At 37.6% G+C, this 20105-nt stretch overlaps 1 protein-coding gene across 5 annotated transcripts in view; it reads left to right on the forward strand.

Annotated features, from left to right (window-relative positions):
- The window catches only part of LOC134542610 (uncharacterized), a 668259-nt gene that overhangs the window by 518477 nt on the left and 129677 nt on the right, over nucleotides 1-20105 (forward strand). For all 5 annotated transcript variants that reach the window (XM_063386987.1, XM_063386988.1, XM_063386990.1 and 2 more), the window contains exon 3: nucleotides 14192-14277. In XM_063386987.1, coding sequence (XP_063243057.1) covers nucleotides 14192-14277 — 86 coding nt within the window. The remainder of the gene's footprint in view (nucleotides 1-14191; nucleotides 14278-20105) is intronic.

Below are 20105 nucleotides of genomic sequence, written 5' to 3' on the forward strand. Positions count from 1 at the left end.
AGGTCCGTTTGTTGCTACGTCATCAGTAAGCTGATTGATTATGTAATGTCTGATATCATCAAGAAAATTACAAATGTCCTTTGACTCACTTAACGTACTTGGATAATAGTAGTCTTTCAATGTTCCACGAAATGCAGACTGCGCCAAGTAGAAGCCATTATCGTTCACTTGTAATGCTCCGATCACAGTCTTATGTTCAGATGCCACAGCAATCGGTTGCTGCACATCAGTTTTTTTTACTTGTACGCTCACGAGTCACCAATCTAAACTCAGGAGTCGTAATTGCTGCAGGTAGTTCAGCAGTAGGCGCACGGACTTCACCTTTACAGTTTATCGAATGTCGGCGCAAATTATCAATTCGAGTAAACCATTTATGACACTCGTCACAGCGAAACTACATGCGAGAAGGACTCTTCGTACATTTACTCCTCTCATGTCTCCGTACATCATGTGCAAATGCAAACGTCATGTCGCAGTAGCCACAAGGATGCCTAGTTGAAGACAAACCCGAACCAGATGTCGCTGTTACTGCAACTGAATCATTTCCAGGCATACTCTTATGCACATCAATGCATCGTTGTTGTATAGAAACCTTTACTTTCTGCCGCACTGCAGGTCCATTACATGTCTCCAAGTGATGCTTCAAATTAGCATTTCTTGTAAATTGCTTGCGACACTTAATACAACCAAACATTTTACGATAAGGGTTCTTGGCACATTCTCTCTTCTCGTGTCGACGAGCATTGCTGATGTTTGAGAAAATCTTGTCACAGTAACGACATCGATGTTCGTTAGTTGACGATTCGCCATCCATTGAAGTCTCCATCGAGGGCGAAACAGCGTTCGTCGAGGTTTCCTGTACAGTCAGCACTACCGGCATTAAAGTCTCTTCTGCTGGTGGTATCACATCTGTTGAAATCCCCTCCAATGTTGACGTCATCGTTACCAACGGGATCTGCTCCTTCTCCGTCGTAGCTGTCGATAAGGTTCCCGTAGTCGATGGTACAACATCCGAGTTCAACGTTAAAGACGGTAAAGATGCCATCGAGTTCGCAAGAACAGGTAATTACGCGATTTATGCACCAGATTAAACAATCTAGGTGATCCGTACACCGTCGACGGCAGTAACAAACTGAGCGTCCTGCTGTCTAGGACTCGCTTATATACATGCACCGTATGGAATAATACGCTAGTCAAACCAAGAACATTTTACTAAAATACTAGAGTCAAAACAACATTAAAAAAATAGAAGCACCATCAAAAAAAAAAAAAAGGAAGCACGCTTGGAAGCACCGACAACGAAAAGGCAGCACATTTGGAAGCACCGACAACGAAAAAGGCAGCACCATCATCGAAAAGACCGCACATTTGTCATTGGCTCCAATATTCATTGGCTCCAATATTCATTGGTTCCATCAGTCTATTGATTCTATCAGTCTAGTGACTCCAACAGTCATTGACACCAACGGCCTTTTTCTTCATCAGCTCCAATGATATTTGGCTAGAATGCTACGAGTCTAAGAGACCATGAGGCTACAATTCTACGAGTGTACAAGACTCCTCCAACTACCTTCAGGTGTATAAAGCTCCAAATGCTCCAACAGCTCCAACACGCAATGTACGCGCAATACATGCAATTTACACACAATAAATGTAATGATTACACAGTACACACACACAGGAAACGGAACGTACACACAGTACACACAGGAAACGGAACGTACACACAGTACACACAGGAAACGGAACGTACACACAGTACACACAGGAAACGGAACGTACACACAGTACAAACAGGAAACGGAACGTACACACAGTACACACAGGAAACGGAACGTACACACAGTACACACAGGAAACGGAACGTACACACAGTACACACAGGAAACGGAACGTACACACAGTACACACAGGAAACGGAACGTACACACACACAGGGAACGGAACGTACACACAGTACACACAGGGAACGGAACGTACACACAGTACACACAGGAAACGGAACGTAAACACAGTACACACAGGAAACGGAACGTACACACAGTACACACAGGAAACGGAACGAACACGTAATATTCACGCAATTGACACACAGTACACGCAGTGTACACGCAATTTACGCAAAGTACACCCAATGTACGCAATGTACGCAATATATATGTAATGTACACACAATGACTACGCTTCGTTCGCGCAGGACAAGCATTTAATGAAAACGAAGCACGTTTGGACGGAAATTCTATAAAACGAAAGCTCATTTAACGAAAAGGAGGCGCATTCTCTCGTTCATTCAACTTGGTAGGATACGATCTTCAATGATAAGTTAGGATATAATCTCTCCATCAGTCTATGAATCCAACAGTTTATATTTCCATTAGCCATCGACTCCAACAGTCATTGACTCCAACAGTCATTGGCTCCAACAGTCATTGCCTCCAACAGTCATTGTCTCCAACGGCCTTTTGGTTCATCAGCTCCAATGATATTTGGTTAGAATGCTACGACTCTAAGAGACTATGAGACTACAATTCTACGAGTGTACAAGACTCCTCCAACTACCTTCAAGCGTACAAAGCTCCAACTACTTCAGCAGCATTATGTTATAATAGTACAAGGCTACTTGACTACGAAGCTACAAGTCTACATGGCTCCAATTGCGGCATCTGTCTTCGTCTGAATTTTCTCTTTGACTCCAACTCCGCCCGCCAGCATCTCTTCGATCTGCACCTCGATTATGTTATAATAGTACAAGGCTACTTGACTACGAAGCTACAAGTCTACATGGCTCCAATTACAGCATCTGTCTTCGGCTGAATTTTCTCTTTGACTCCAACTGCTACAGCAGCATTATGTTATAATAGTACAAGGCTACTTGACTACGAAGCTACACATCTACAAGGCTCCAATTATCACATCTGTCTTCGTCAGCATTTTCTCTTTTGCTCCCACTGCTCCAACAGCATTATGTTATATGATTCCATGGATACTTTGTTACGTAGCTACAGGTCTACGAGGTTCCAATGCATCATGTTTACGAAGCTTCCAGAAAACAGGGTTACGTGACTGCGAGGCTACAGGACTACGAAGCTTCCAGGACACGAGGCTACATGGCTACGAGACTACATGACTCTAACTGATTACAATAGCACCACTCAGTGGTGAGAGTTAGGTTATCTCATGCAAAAGTACTTTATGCATGTAGTTCTGCTTTTCAACAACAGATGTCGCCACATGTTACTTGCAGGTAAATAATATTTAGTTCTTTTATGCGGGATGCGGGATGCTCACTAACGATCGCAAAAGAAGGATGGCTTCGCTAGACTCCAAGGAGAAGGAAGTTCGTCCATCCTGTTAGTGCTTCTTAGATTTCTCAGAGATTATTTGACTGAGTAATGATATTTTTTTTTTAAATTTCCACCTGATAAAAATATTACAAGTGCTGATTTATTGGCAGAATTTCAATAATTAAATGCAACCTTGAATAAAAAAAATGACATGACTCATTAAGTAAAAAATTCTTCATGCAGAGATCAATTCCTCATCAGTAACCAGAAGCACTCGGAGAAAACCATCAGATGTCTAGTCAGGAATAATCAGAAGCACCCAGAGAAAACCATCATAATATTGTCAAGAATAAACGGGAGCACACGGAGAAATCCACCATAATATTGACAAGAATAATCAGGAGCACACGGAGAAAACCACCGCAAGTTTTCTTTGATATCATAAAATTTCAGGGAAAAAAAATAATAAAAAATAAAAATAAATTAATAAAAAATTAAAAAAAATAAAATAAAAAATACATAAAATTCTGGCTTGTACTAGAACTCTATCTTTGTTCAACAATGAGAAGTTCACAAGCTAGCAGAATATATTTATGTATTTTTTATTTTATTTTTTTTTAATTTTTTATTAATTTATTTTTATTTTTTATTATTTTTTTCCCCTGAAATTTTATGATATCAAAGAAAACTTGCGGTGGTTTTCTCCGTGTGCTCCTGATTATTCTTGTCAATATTATGGTGGATTTCTCCGTGTGCTCCCGTTTATTCTTGACAATATTATGATGGTTTTCTCTGGGTGCTTCTGATTATTCCTGACTAGACATCTGATGGTTTTCTCCGAGTGCTTCTGGTTACTGATGAGGAATTGATCTCTGCATGAAGAATTTTTTACTTAATGAGTCATGTCATTTTTTTTATTCAAGGTTGCATTTAATTATTGAAATTCTGCCAATAAATCAGCACTTGTAATATTTTTATCAGGTGGAAATTTAAAAAAAAAATATCATTACTCAGTCAAATAATCTCTGAGAAATCTAAGAAGCACTAACAGGATGGACGAACTTCCTTCTCCTTGGAGTCTAGCGAAGCCATCCTTCTTTTGCGATCGTTAGTGAGCATCCCGCATCCCGCATAAAAGAACTAAATATTATTTACCTGCAAGTAACATGTGGCGACATCTGTTGTTGAAAAGCAGAACTACATGCATAAAGTACTTTTGCATGAGATAACCTAACTCTCACCACTGAGTGGTGCTATTGTAATCAGTTAGAGTCATGTAGTCTCGTAGCCATGTAGCCTCGTGTCCTGGAAGCTTCGTAGTCCTGTAGCCTCGCAGTCTCGTAACCCTGTTTTCTGGAAGCTTCGTAAACATGATGCATTGGAACCTCGTAGACCTGTAGCTACGTAACAAAGTATCCATGGAATCATATAACATAATGCTGTTGGAGCAGTGGGAGCAAAAGAGAAAATGCTGACGAAGACAGATGTGATAATTGGAGCCTTGTAGATGTGTAGCTTCGTAGTCAAGTAGCCTTGTACTATTATAACATAATGCTGCTGTAGCAGTTGGAGTCAAAGAGAAAATTCAGCCGAAGACAGATGCCGTAATTGGAGCCATGTAGACTTGTAGCTTCGTAGTCAAGTAGCCTTGTACTATTATAACATAATCGAGGTGCAGATCGAAGAGATGCTGGCGGGCGGAGTTGGAGTCAAAGAGAAAATTCAGACGAAGACAGATGCCGCAATTGGAGCCATGTAGACTTGTAGCTTCGTAGTCAAGTAGCCTTGTACTATTATAACATAATGCTGCTGAAGTAGTTGGAGCTTTGTACGCTTGAAGGTAGTTGGAGGAGTCTTGTACACTCGTAGAATTGTAGTCTCATAGTCTCTTAGAGTCGTAGCATTCTAACCAAATATCATTGGAGCTGATGAACCAAAAGGCCGTTGGAGACAATGACTGTTGGAGGCAATGACTGTTGGAGCCAATGACTGTTGGAGTCAATGACTGTTGGAGTCGATGGCTAATGGAAATATAAACTGTTGGATTCATAGACTGATGGAGAGATTATATCCTAACTTATCATTGAAGATCGTATCCTACCAAGTTGAATGAACGAGAGAATGCGCCTCCTTTTCGTTAAATGAGCTTTCGTTTTATAGAATTTCCGTCCAAACGTGCTTCGTTTTCATTAAATGCTTGTCCTGCGCGAACGAAGCGTAGTCATTGTGTGTACATTACATATATATTGCGTACATTGCGTACATTGGGTGTACTTTGCGTAAATTGCGTGTACACTGCGTGTACTGTGTGTCAATTGCGTGAATATTACGTGTTCGTTCCGTTTCCTGTGTGTACTGTGTGTACGTTCCGTTTCCTGTGTGTACTGTGTTTACGTTCCGTTTCCTGTGTGTACTGTGTGTACGTTCCGTTCCCTGTGTGTACTGTGTGTACGTTCCGTTCCCTGTGTGTGTGTACGTTCCGTTTCCTGTGTGTACTGTGTGTACGTTCCGTTTCCTGTGTGTACTGTGTGTACGTTCCGTTTCCTGTGTGTACTGTGTGTACGTTCCGTTTCCTGTGTGTACTGTGTGTACGTTCCGTTTCCTGTGTGTACTGTGTGTACGTTCCGTTTCCTGTGTGTACTGTGTGTACGTTCCGTTTCCTGTTTGTACTGTGTGTACGTTCCGTTTCCTGTGTGTACTGTGTGTACGTTCCGTTTCCTGTGTGTACTGTGTGTACGTTCCGTTTCCTGTGTGTACTGTGTGTACGTTCCGTTTCCTGTGTGTGTGTACTGTGTAATCATTACATTTTTTGTGTGTAAATTGCATGTATTGCGCGTACATTGCGTGTTGGAGCTGTTGGAGCATTTGGAGCTTTATACACCTGAAGGTAGTTGGAGGAGTCTTGTACACTCGTAGAATTGTAGCCTCATGGTCTCTTAGACTCGTAGCATTCTAGCCAAATATCATTGGAGCTGATGAAGAAAAAGGCCGTTGGTGTCAATGACTGTTGGAGTCACTAGACTGATAGAATCAATAGACTGATGGAACCAATGAATATTGGAGCCAATGAATATTGGAGCCAATGACAAATGTGCGGTCTTTTCGATGATGGTGCTGCCTTTTTCGTTGTCGGTGCTTCCAAATGTGCTGCCTTTTCGTTGTCGGTGCTTCCAAGCGTGCTTCCTTTTTTTTTTTTTTTGATGGTGCTTCTATTTTTTTAATGTTGTTTTGACTCTAGTATTTTAGTAAAATGTTCTTGGTTTGACTAGCGTATTATTCCATACGGTGCATGTATATAAGCGAGTCCTAGACAGCAGGACGCTCAGTTTGTTACTGCCGTCGACGGTGTACGGATCACCTAGATTGTTTAATCTGGTGCATAAATCGCGTAATTACCTGTTCTTGCGAACTCGATGGCATCTTTACCGTCTTTAACGTTGAACTCGGAGGTTGTACCATCGACTACGGGAACCTTATCGACAGCTACGACGGAGAAGGAGCAGATCCCGTTGGTAACGATGACGTCAACATTGGAGGGGATTTCAACAGATGTGATACCACCAGCAGAAGAGACTTTAATGCCGGTAGTGCTGACTGTACAGGAAACCTCGACGAACGCTGTTTCGCCCTCGATGGAGACTTCAATGGATGGCGAATCGTCAACTAACGAACATCGATGTCGTTACTGTGACAAGATTTTCTCAAACATCAGCAATGCTCGTCGACACGAGAAGAGAGAATGTGCCAAGAACCCTTATCGTAAAATGTTTGGTTGTATTAAGTGTCGCAAGCAATTTACAAGAAATGCTAATTTGAAGCATCACTTGGAGACATGTAATGGACCTGCAGTGCGGCAGAAAGTAAAGGTTTCTATACAACAACGATGCATTGATGTGCATAAGAGTATGCCTGGAAATGATTCAGTTGCAGTAACAGCGACATCTGGTTCGGGTTTGTCTTCAACTAGGCATCCTTGTGGCTACTGCGACATGACGTTTGCATTTGCACATGATGTACGGAGACATGAGAGGAGTAAATGTACGAAGAGTCCTTCTCGCATGAAGTTTCGCTGTGACGAGTGTCATAAATGGTTTACTCGAATTGATAATTTGCGCCGACATTCGATAAACTGTAAAGGTGAAGTCCGTGCGCCTACTGCTGAACTACCTGCAGCAATTACGACTCCTGAGTTTAGATTGGTGACTCGTGAGCGTACAAGTAAAAAAAACTGATGTGCAGCAACCGATTGCTGTGGCATCTGAACATAAGACTGTGATCGGAGCATTACAAGTGAACGATAATGGCTTCTACTTGGCGCAGTCTGCATTTCGTGGAACATTGAAAGACTACTATTATCCAAGTACGTTAAGTGAGTCAAAGGACATTTGTAATTTTCTTGATGATATCAGACATTACATAATCAATCAGCTTACTGATGACGTAGCAACAAACGGACCTTTGAAATATAACTTGTGGTTGGACTGTATATATGGAAAGCCTTATCCGTTCGATGACAAAGTGAAGAAGTGTGCATTCAAGACATCGGCTGCAGTAATTTACAGTTCTAACGATATCGAGCAAACTGTTAAACAAGGTATCCAGAAACTCTGTCAAGAAGAGGAGGACTATGTCTGTAAAGGATCTGGCTGGACTCTGTCTTGTATAAACCGATTGGAGCTAAGAATTAGTCATTTCACGCCTATGCGGACCTAAATGTTTGTAAGATTGCTAACCTTCGCAGGTGATCCTGTAGTAAAATAGAAATTATGTAATAAATATTATGTTTGTAAAAGAACTTGCAGTGTTTTTATTTTCGAACCTGTCATTTTTTAGGTATTTTTACATAAAAATTAAGATTATTTGCATCGATCGGGTATCGAACCGAGGACAGGAATCGATCGAATCAATATGTAAATTAATGAGTGATTTATTTAATGAATTTTGGAACTTTTCCCGAATTTCTAGCTAAATAATTACGGATTTTCAAGATGGCGGCCAAATGACAAGATGGCGGGTGTCACAGTAATAAATGATTACTGCACTCTAGCGGATACGAATTAAACTAACATGTTATCGGCGCACTCTAGCCGACGATACATTGATGATGGCTTCCAGCATCGAAGACAAGATGGCGGACATGACGTCATACTAGGTGACGATATATATGCTTTGAAAAAAAGTGGTGGGAGTCAGTCTGCTAGCACCCACCACGGGGGAAGGATCGGTCGCCATTTTTAATTTTTTTGCACTCGTCGGGTTCGAACCGAGGACTTCGAACTCCGTGTCGTAAATGTTTGTTTTTTATAAGTATTTTATTAAAATTTTATTAAGTAAATTTTTTATTAATTTTTAAAAAAAATTTCATTAAAATCGGATAATAAATAAAAAAGTTAAAGATGGCGGCCGTAACGGAAATTGCAACGGTGACGTCATAATCCATGATGACGTCAGAGGCTTATCGTAGGCTGTAGACATGGATGCTTAAGCCTACATATGGACATTTCTAGCCGCTGGGATTTTTAAGGACTAAAAACGGGAAATTTTCCCTCGAAACGGGAATTTTTCTCTCGAAAACGGGAATTTTTGAATTGTGGAATTTTTTGAGATTTTTTGGCGGAATGTTTTTCCACAGAAATGGAAATTTTGAGGAATTTTGGGCAAATTTTGCCCAATTTTGGCGGATTTTGGCGATTTTTGAGGATCAAATTCAAGGTCAAGGTCAAAGGTCAAGGTCACAACCATCCAAGATGGCCGCCGTGACGTCACAATACAATATGGCGGAGCCGGCTCTCGGCTCCACACCCAGAACCCAGTCCTCGGACCGGCTATCCTATACTACTCCGATATTTTACAAACAGCCAATAACAAGTTGTTTCAATCTGACGACCGAATATGCTAATGAACGTATAATGCATTTGAACATCCGAAGAAATGAAATGTCCAGGACAAATATCACGTCATGAAAATTTAACAAACTTACATGTCGGATGAAGACATTTAACCTAATCCAGTCCTTAACAACATGTTCGCAAGGTTCACGTCCACTGGACTTGCGTTACTGGCCACTAATTGGACATGCCTGGTTTATTGACTGTTACGTATAACTGGACTGTAAACATATGACAAGGCATAGACCTGCTTCGTACTCTAAGAAGACTGTAGAAATTTAAAAAAGGTATTATTTTGCATATTTGTTGATCTTGTAGAAATAACGAAAGTTTTACTTGAATTTTTGTTGCTTTATTTCTCTAACCTGTCACTTCAATGTTAAATTAAAATAAATTAATAGGTTTTTTTTTAATCGGGAAAGAACCAAAACAATGACAGGAGTCGATCGAGTTAATAATTATTTTAACAAACTACTTAATTTAATGAATTTTGGAATTTTTCCCAAATGTCTAGGTTAATAATTACGAATTTCCAAAATGGCGACCATGATGGCATCGGAAGCATAACGGCGGTTGGTCGATGAGGAATTTAACCCCTTGAAGGACATTTAAAGATTTTTTACAAATGTGTTTTTTAGATAATTTTTTTTCTATCAAACAGTTACTAAGCCAAGGACAAGAATCTATCGAATTTATTGCCGGCTGCTGGATGAGAAAGAGAAATTTATACCTCTTTTAGGATTTTTCTCCATATTTTAATAAATAACTTTTTTTCACTTGAAATAACAATTTTTGCATTGAGCAAGTGTCGAGCCAAGGGCAGAAACCGGTTAAATCAATGATTATTTTAATAAACGATTTTTTTGATTATTTTTGGATGTTTTCTGAATATATGAATATCTTGCTAAATAACTCCTGATTATCCCCAAAAAAATTAGGATTTCAGGATGGGGGATGTGGATTCATCTAAAATGGCCTCCGATGTCCTGATCATAGTCAATGAGAGGCAAATGCACTCGAACTTGACTGAATCCTTAGACGTGGCCAGCCTCCACAGAAATCTACCTCAAAGTCGTAGTCCCATAAGAATAACACTGCACCCTAACATACCAAATCATACAACTGACATCATACATTAATAAATAACCTAACAATTGGGTATTACCAAAACTTAAAAAAAAAATTCTAGTTTTGTAGAATTGATGGAAAAAAAACTTTGTATTGATTCATAAATGATTTTCTAAATGTACAGTGTTTTTTTACCAAGCTTATATTTAGACGGTTATTTCAAATTAGTATATTTCAGTGAATCATACATTTGTTCATGCCAGGACTGCATTATTAATTGATTTTTAGTAAAGGAAAACACTTTAAAAAAATTTTTTAATTAACAGTATGAGCTATAATCACATAGCAAAAATATTAATTATGATTTTCTTATAAAATATCAAAACTATAAAATTAAAAATTGAAATAATTATGTTTACTACCCTCGTTTATTATTCGTCATGTAATACACCAGTAAAATAAATTGTCCATTTATAAACTTGTGAATGTTAGCTATGCGAGTGTTGAGTTCACAAGGCGAACGAATTAATCTCTCGCGAAGTTGAAATTTTTACGACTAGGTCCTATGATTGTTTTAATTTATTTTTTCATATTTAATGTGCGTTAAAAAATATATTTTAATGAATCAACAAGATTTTTCTTTTCATAACTGGACGTTTATCGAGACTTCAAAAAAATTACTAAAACTCATAGATGGCAAACGATTGGGTGCGGAATATCACTTTCTAAACGCATATTGTATAAAGATTTTATGCCTTTTTCCTCAGTTAAGGGTATTGGTTATTTTTACTTAATGTATTATTTTTCTCAAAAGCAGTGATGAAAACTATTAAAAAATTTAATTTCATTAGAAAACTACTATTTATAGTGTTTCGCTGTATGTTCTCGTAAAAATTTTCGGTTGTTTGTAAACAAAATGATTTTATGTCGGCGAATATATAAGAACCTTATGTTTTGAGTATCATTTATTTAATTATTTACTTGTTCAAAATAAAACCTATTAAAAGCGCTCCAAGAATGCTTGTAAGGTAAAAAAGAGCACTTCAGGAACTTTAATTTTAAACACAATAAAATAAAGTTACATTCATAAGATAAAGTACAGTTTACTCCGATGGGTGGAGGTAAATGCGTAGGTCTATCATAACCTATTTTTTTTTCAGAACGATTCTTAACTCACGCATTATTAATTTAAAAAATAAACATAAGTTTTTATCAAAATTTACCATGCCACCTTATTACCGATGCTGTGGTCACAATATAACATTCATTTAGTGGAATTTCGTCTTGAAAATTCGACCACTGCCTTATCGTAAAGCCTGGGTTTAACTGTCACAAACCTTTACACAGTATAGTTGTAGTGATAAACTCATGAAAGCATGAAACAATAAACTGAGCAAATTGGCGTAACAGTTAAAAGTTCAACTCGAATTAAGAAGGACACGTATGATTTAAATACTGTTTCAACCATCCATATAAATGTTATAAACGCTTTCCAGAAATCACTCCAGGTAAATGTAATGTCAGTCCTCACAATAGGCCACTACAGATCTCTTTCTCATTTCCTGACTTGCATTGTGATCGTCTGTAACAATCTAGGTGACGAGACGAATAAAACCGAGTATTATTATTATTATTAACAACGTATTTTTTTTATTTTGGTAGTTTTAGCTCGTCAAAAATTTTGGTGATGGTGTAGATATTTTTATGACAATACATAAGTTATTTTACTATATAAAATATTTTAATAATCCAAAAATATAAAAACTTTGCAATTACCTCTTTTTTTTAGTTTTATCGTTTGTTCCAATGTTGTATTTTTTTTAAATAAATAAACGAAGATAAAAAAGCAACTTGATATGGCTACAGTTAAGTCAACGAGCACATTTTATTATTTATCAAATAAAGTTTCAGTGGTATTCAGGGCATATGATAGGTTAAAACTTTCACAAGATACTATAATAATTACACAGAAGGTATGAAGTTAGGAATACATCAAAGTGAGATGTGCATAATATTATACCTTACTTCTTTAAATTCTCTCTCATTTTTCTATGTATTTTAAATGGTCCAAATAAATATATGCTTATATATGTTATATATATATATGTTCAGACCTTTTGTGTTCTCGGCTCTCGAAGACCTAGCTAGCACAGCTATGCAGTTTATGGCTAAAAATCTGTAAAGATTGGAGTATAGAGAGTATGTTTTAGATTTAAACATAATATATTCTGATTAACAACATGTTTTATTCCTTCCAAATAAAATAAAAACAATGAATCTCCCAAGTAATTAATTGCGTAATGGAAAAAAAAATCTGCCTGGAACTAAATTTGTGTTAAATATTTTTAACCACATCCTCATTTCATTATTTTTTACCATTACTTGTTGAATAAAAAAAAACATTAAAATGTATATTGTTGACGAGCTGAGTCTGAGACTGTGAAATTGGAAACGTGTATTGCGTGCATTCAGTCGGAAAATTAAAAAATGCACGCGGTACTGGTCTAGACTCGAAATCATCACATTCATCTTCCTTTTTGATGCGTGTGGTTGTACACACAGTGTGCTAAAAAAAAATGCTGCTGAAGAAGAATGACAGTAAATGTTTCCAGTCCGTGTAGTTTCAAACATTATTCATTGAAGGTCTCTCCTCATAAAGTGGACGAGAACGTTTACACGCCATGGCTAATTTCCAGAAAACTACATTTCGAAGCCTGAACACAAATCACTGTTATGGCTGTTGGCAATGATCTCCGACTCTCTGCCGCCTGCGTGATGTTTGTGCGTCGCTGTTCAATAGTCCCTCCCCCCCCCCCCTCATCCAGCACCCACACTCCAAGCGAGCTGCAGTACCCAAAAAAGCCTTGCGCGTTTATAATTCAAGCTGAAATATAATATTTTTTTGGGGTAGAAATTATTTTCATAAATTCATACTAGCGGCCATTCAAAAGTTTCAGAGTGTGTTGACGATGAAATATTCCCAATGAAACAATATTTTTAATATAATTGTATTTTTTCGTTAAAAATTATCCTATTTCCAAATCGTTACGTTCCCAGAGCTTTCATAAAGAATTAATGCATCCAGACCGCGGTCAGATTGACTTTCTGAAGTGCCTTTTGTGAATGATATTTGAAATGGGAAACATTTTTAATAACACACAAAACAATTTATGAAATATTAAAATATTAAATGTTAAATAATAAAATCATTTGCTTTTATATACAAAAATTAAACGGATACTACATAAGGTTTAAGTAAAATTTAATTTCATCTTTAAAATTCGAGGTTTCTCACTTTCATCAACTTTATGCCTAGTTCTAGCAAGCATACATATTAACAGATGTGGTAATTAGAATTTTTTTCGAATTTGGAGTTTCCAAAGATCAATAAATGGTCCAAGAAAACTTATATCAATCATGTAAGAATAAATTAAGAAATAAAAAACATAACATTGTTTAAATGACTTAAAAACAATTAGAGTATATCAGGATTAAAAATATGAAAATATACATGGATATAATTTTTAAGGCCATCCTTTAAACTCAAAATCTACACTTGAAAAATAAATAAATAAAAATCACGCACCAGAACACAAATCTTTTTGAATGAACAAATTAAATATTTTTTTTACAAGGCAAAACATAGAGTTTGCACATAAATTTCAAATTTACATCATTAATAACATTATTTTTGTAATGGTCAAACATTAAATTAAGTTTGTTTCCAGTAGAAAAAAAAATCAAACATTGTATTGTTTGAGTCAGTATGAACGTTTATAAAATCAAAATTCTTTTTCATAAAATCAGGAACTTCACATGCATTATCTTTTTCTTTGGTTTAGTTCAATGTGAACAAAATAACTCCTGTGAAACAGTAATAATAATACCCTCTTGTTCTGAGTTGTTACCGGGCTGAGAGGTAACAGGAATGTTTGATGGTGTGTGTTGCAGCCACGATGGTGTTCAACGTGGTGGTTCTGTGTTGCTCCTCATGCGGGGTGATCACGTCCTTGCTGCTGATATACGGCGTGTTGAAGGTGAGGGTTGTGACATACTGTCCTCTCCACCCGGCTTGCATGCCCACCCCACGAGAGATATCACCAGAGAGATGTATGGGTTTTTACCACAACGCCGAACGTGCAATAACGCCGAATACCATAACGCCGAATGCCAAATTGACCGCAACGCCGACAGCTAGAAAACTGCCGTGTACCATAACGCCGAAAAATGTTGCTGCGGGGAGGGGGGCCACAGGAGCAAAATGAAAAACAACTGAGTGAATGTGTGTGTTTCTTAAATGTATCTTAACGCCGAAATACCACAACCTAACCTAACATTTGTGGCAGTTCTGCAATGACATTTTTCGGCGTTAATGTATTTCGGCGTTGTGGTACACAGAAGCTTTCTAGCTGTCAGCGTTGTAGTCAATTTGGCATTCGGCGTTATTGTACGTTCGGCGTTGTGGTATTACGACATTGTGGTGCGTCCCCAAGATATATTTTTGAAGGTTCTGCATCTATTTGGATCGATGTTAAAATAGGCCCTTTTTTAAGACATGCATGAAATCGGTACATAAATTTTTTTTTAGCAGCCTCCTTCAAAAAAAAAAGATCTCCTTGTTTAAACAGCGAGTCTTCTTACATAAATTCAAATACGACAGTACGTTAATACTCCATATAAAATACATTAGGCCCCGAGAGGTTAAAAAAAACTCAATTTAATTGCCATAAAATTATAATGTATTGGCAATTCCCTTGTCTGCTATAGAAAATAAAAAGTTAAAACCTTTCAATATAGTGTTCCTATAAATTTAACGACAAAAATGCCTAAATAATGATTAAACTTCAATGAGTAAAATTAATTTATAACACGCATTTTAATAGTTACAAAAGAGTTAAGTGCTGATAGTTCATTTATCTAATATTATTTTTCTGGTCACGGCCACACAGTGTATTGCAAATAAAAACATTGGGGAAAAAATGGCAAACATACATTTACGGTTACTACGCCCAAAACTGAGCACATTTCGGGTCACGTAGATATGATGAACAAACAAAAACGAGTGCAAACTCGACCAGTTTCACAAAGTTTCACTCAATAGTCTGCAATGTGCATTACTGGTGCTCACAGAAAACACTGACTTTCCAAATTGAAATCATCATAGCATCACATAAAATACAAAAGTAACATGTGCAAGTGAATCAGTCCACATTATAAAAAGCCACTAATGAAGTTTAAGATGAAGGCACACAAAACTATGAGGTTTACATATTTCACAGTTAGCTGACCTACAAGCAGAGACGCCGCATGAAAATCACGCGCATACAAACTCACCTGAGGAGTAACATCAACATTGAAACGTGAGTTCTTGTGGCCCTGACAAGTCACTGATGTTAGCTGCATAACAGAAACTTTCCATGTTGACATCAAGCCTTACCTTATCACAAGGGGCATGCAGATTTCGCGAAAAGATTTTGAGACTAGATGAAAGTTAAAACACTGTAGCATCGTCTGTGTTCCGTGATTGGGTGAGTTTCTCCCATGTACATATCGATTATAACAACACCAATCACAGTGATTCAGTGCGGAAGTAAACGCGTCCTGAGTGGCCCGTTCAAATAAGGCAACGACTTTTCTCGCAGACTCTGCCAATCACAAGGAAGAAACCACAGGTGCGGGTATACCTTGTTGCAGTCTAATAAGTGTTCAGATCTTTTCGCGAAAAATGACTGCCCCTGCCTATCACTCTTATTCACCTGCTCAGTTCACAAACTTTGCAAACGCCAAAGAAAAGGCTGGCATGTCACGAAACCAGTTTACTGCTCCACACCTCATCACAAAACGCTAGTAATCATAACGAGCTGTATTTCTATCATGCACACTAGGTACAAAAAAGCAGAATGTGAAAATAGCTACCACAAAGTCAAAATTACAATATGCAAGGGCATTGCTAAATATGATTTTAAAACATATTGCAGCTATAAATTATTTACATAATGTGTAGCCGAGAGCCACTAGCAGAACACCTAACTTGTTGAATGCTACAATAATTTCACCTACACATGATGTGAGCATGCGTGGAGGGGTAGGGATTTGCTGAAATGAGAGGAGCGGAAGAGATATACGACCATGGAGAAGGGTAAAAGAACTTACTGTCTCTACCCGGTAGTGACGTCATGATCCGGCGGGAAATTTAAATGTCCGCTGACCTCCCCTTCCTGTGTGCTTAAACACTGTTGGCATAAAAATATTATGTAAATGCAACTTAATGCTAAATTAATCTATTTGAAACAAAATTTAATACAAAACACAATTATTTTTAACAGTCTTAATTGTGGCTCAATTGCATGTATACAACTAAACACATTTATAAATTTAAAGGTTATTTTATTGGAACCGAATTGACATACTGTACAAAATGTTAAAAAGTAGTTTTTTCTTTGCAAATTATTAAGTATTTCTGCTAAAAGTAATTCTTAAAAAAGGTACATTGCAAAAGACAATGAATCCAAAGAAATCTATACTGTATAAAACTGTATCCGTCCGTTTGTTTGTTTGTTCTAGTATCACGGGAAAACTACTACACCGATTTTGATGAAACGTTTTGTGTTTAAAAACTTATTTTTTGACTTAAAAACCGGTGTATATTGTAACTTGGTATGATGACGGGAGCCGGATGTATGAAATAAAACCACAATTATTGCACAGGTAATTCCTAGCCTCCTTGGCAAGACCAGTCCGCTTAGTGAAGCTCGCAGCGGCTAGCAAACTATCGGTGCTAATTACAGATCAGTTTTAAATTTCCTCAATAGATGGCGTTTCCTGGAATTTGAAAGGCGTTATCGCTTGGTGCGTTCGTCACGACTTTGTTCGAGTCTCACGCAAAAATTCTGTTCCGATTTTTATGAAACTTTTGGTTTTTAAATGCTTACATATTTTTAGACTTAAAAACTTGTACATTTTTTATCTCCTTAGAACAAGAGAGCAGCTTGGAAGAAATAAAATAGTATTTTGTTTTGAAATAAACATGGCGTCAAAGACATTTAAAATCTTAGGTTCTACAAAGAATTATGAACTAGGCGATATCATTTTAACACAATTTCATATGCTTCACTTGTAACTAAGTAATCAAATCTTGAAAGTAGTTTTACACCTACTTGTAACTGTCGTATCGATTTCAAACTTCGTAAGTACCTATATGTAATCCAGATGACAATACAATACTTTTATGACTTTAACCTAAATAGGGAGGGTGGTGGGGTCATAGGGGCAGAAAACCTTTACATTCAAGTTATGTGCAATAACCATCCTTTTTGTGTATCCATAAGCCCGGGACTGGGTTGGAAATGCGCCAAGGTACGACCCAAAAATCGTCAACACCCAAAATTTCAAAATAAGATTCTCCGTCCGATTTGGAGTGTTTCCGAACCAAAAGGCCGGAGAACGGGGTTCAAGTGGAGGTCATATTCCCCCGATTTCGAAAGTCAGGAAAAATGAGGTACCTTGATTTTGACGCGCTCCCGAGGTCTTAGGGCACCATCGGACAGCCTCGAGTGGGGCCTCGGGTGTGTGTGTGTTTGGGGGGGGGGGGAGAAATTGCCCCCGAATTTATAGATTTTATTTGGCGTATTACGGGTATTACATGTGAATTACGAAGTCGGACGTCGGTGGGTTAACAAACCCTCTCCCCCCCCCCCCCCCCCCACCGGGGCCAATCCGGTGAATGGCTCCTGGCCCTTTTCAACGAATTGTTCATTTTCAAAATAAAAATAAAAAAGTGTTTACTGGGTCACTCTTCAGGGTTACCACACCACACAAAAAGGTTTTCGGCGAGCGACTGTTTGTGTTGTGTTGACTGTTTCTATATGTCATGTGTTTGTGTCACACGCTATGTCTAGCCTGTGCTATGCGGGGTATTGTGATCGTCGAAGAGAATCGTGCACCGACCCTCAACGAATAATCTCATTTGTTCTAAAACCGATAAAAAACAATAAATTCATGAATTGGGCTTAATACGGGGGGGGGGGGGGATAGTCAGAAGGAAAAAAAATACTACTTTCGAGCTTTGCACAATACATACATATGCTCTTTGTGCATACATGATGGCGAGGCATGTTGGAAAATTTTCCCGACATTGGCTATCACCCCCTTTGTTGGGGGGGGGGGGGGGAGGAAATGCCACAAAATTCCGCATAAATTTAAAAAATCATTTCTCTAAATCTTGAATAATAACCATTTAAAACATTCAGTTACAAAAAAAAACACATGTGATCACGTCTTGAAGTGCTCACCAGTACATCATGTGGCACATCTAACCTCGGTAACGAGCAAAATGATGTGTTCTCATGTAGCAAATACGTTTGTAATACGAAACTCTGGCACTGAATTTAACGTGGAATTATTTAAATTAATGCCAAGCCTGATAAACATTAATGAAAATTTTGTTTTTTAACTACCTTTCTTGACGCGAATCGCACGTAGTTTCCGTACTCGAAGCTAGAATTCGTTGCCGGAGCAGCTACGACGTCTATTGAATAATTTTTTTAGAATACCGACATTTAAAATGATATAGTAAAACTACTCAAACAAAAGCGAAAAAAAATTAAAAAATACTGAACTCCGACAAGAAGTTATATTAAAATACTGGTCATCTTTTTCAAATTCATTAAATAGTTAATACTATAAAGTATCCCTTTGGTATTGGTAACCTTGGTTCGCGACAGATGACAGCACCATAGTTACACATTTCCGTTTCATGTGACTTTCGAACCATTCATGAAATTACTTCTACCAAATGCCGTATACCGGAACATAAACATAAAAATGCTCTGACCTCTTTCCTCTCCATCAATATATAATTTTTTTACAACTTGAGTTTCAAAGTGAGCGACGGCTGCGGTGCAAGAGTTGTGGACTGTGTGTTCTATTCCGACGTTTTTATTGGTTCTCGGAAGCCCTGTATGAGGCGCGTCACACGTCACGGGAGTCGGAGTTGCTTGTGCCGGGAATTGGGCCATGGGGGAACACTTGTCACTCGGCGAGGAAGCCCAGGAATTCCCCGTGAGAATGGTTGCTTCTGTCCTCCGGGCATTATGGCTCTCACAAGTCAGTGAGTATCACCGACGATAGAGCTCTCAGCAAAGAAAAAAAATCTTCTGACTTTTGCAAAGGTTTCCGTTGGAAACCGGTTGCCAAGGGATAGTTTGTAATACTACAGGAAATATACCTATTACAACTTTGTACAACACATGGCTTCGTTTATTTTTGCATGTGTGAAGTATATTTTTCAAGATTATACTGATTATTTTTTGCAAACATTGTTCCATAATATAATTTAAAATTAATGATTTCATTCAAGTACCTATGGTTTTTTTAAACCATAGAAAACATAAGAAAATATTCAATAATTGTTTTTTTTATTTCGTTTATTATTGTACGCAGTTAGTACTATAAAGCTATTCAGGGAAGGATTAACAAATAACTTAAAATTTAAAGGTACTAGTACAAAACAAAACATTAATTCCCCGGTAAAAATCTGAACCCAATATTACTGCGAACAATTTTTTTGTTTCCATGTAAATGAAGAAATTAAAAAAAGAATTGAACTTTTACATACATATCTATAGATACTAATATTATAAAGCTGAAGAGTTTGTTTGTTTGTTTTTTTGTTTGAACGCGCTAATCTCAGGAACCACTGGTCCGATTTGAAAAATTATTTCAGTGTTGGATAGTACATTTATCGAGGAAGGCTATAGGCTATATTATATTATCAAAAACATTAGGGATCCTTACTAAAAGTCCAAATTAGAATCAAATGCGTTGGAGGGGGTTAGATACAACATGCAGTACACGTACGAAGTGT

The sequence above is a fragment of the Bacillus rossius genome, assembly GCF_032445375.1.
Source record: "Bacillus rossius redtenbacheri isolate Brsri chromosome 9 unlocalized genomic scaffold, Brsri_v3 Brsri_v3_scf9_1, whole genome shotgun sequence".
Lineage (NCBI taxonomy): Eukaryota > Metazoa > Arthropoda > Insecta > Phasmatodea > Bacillidae > Bacillus > Bacillus rossius.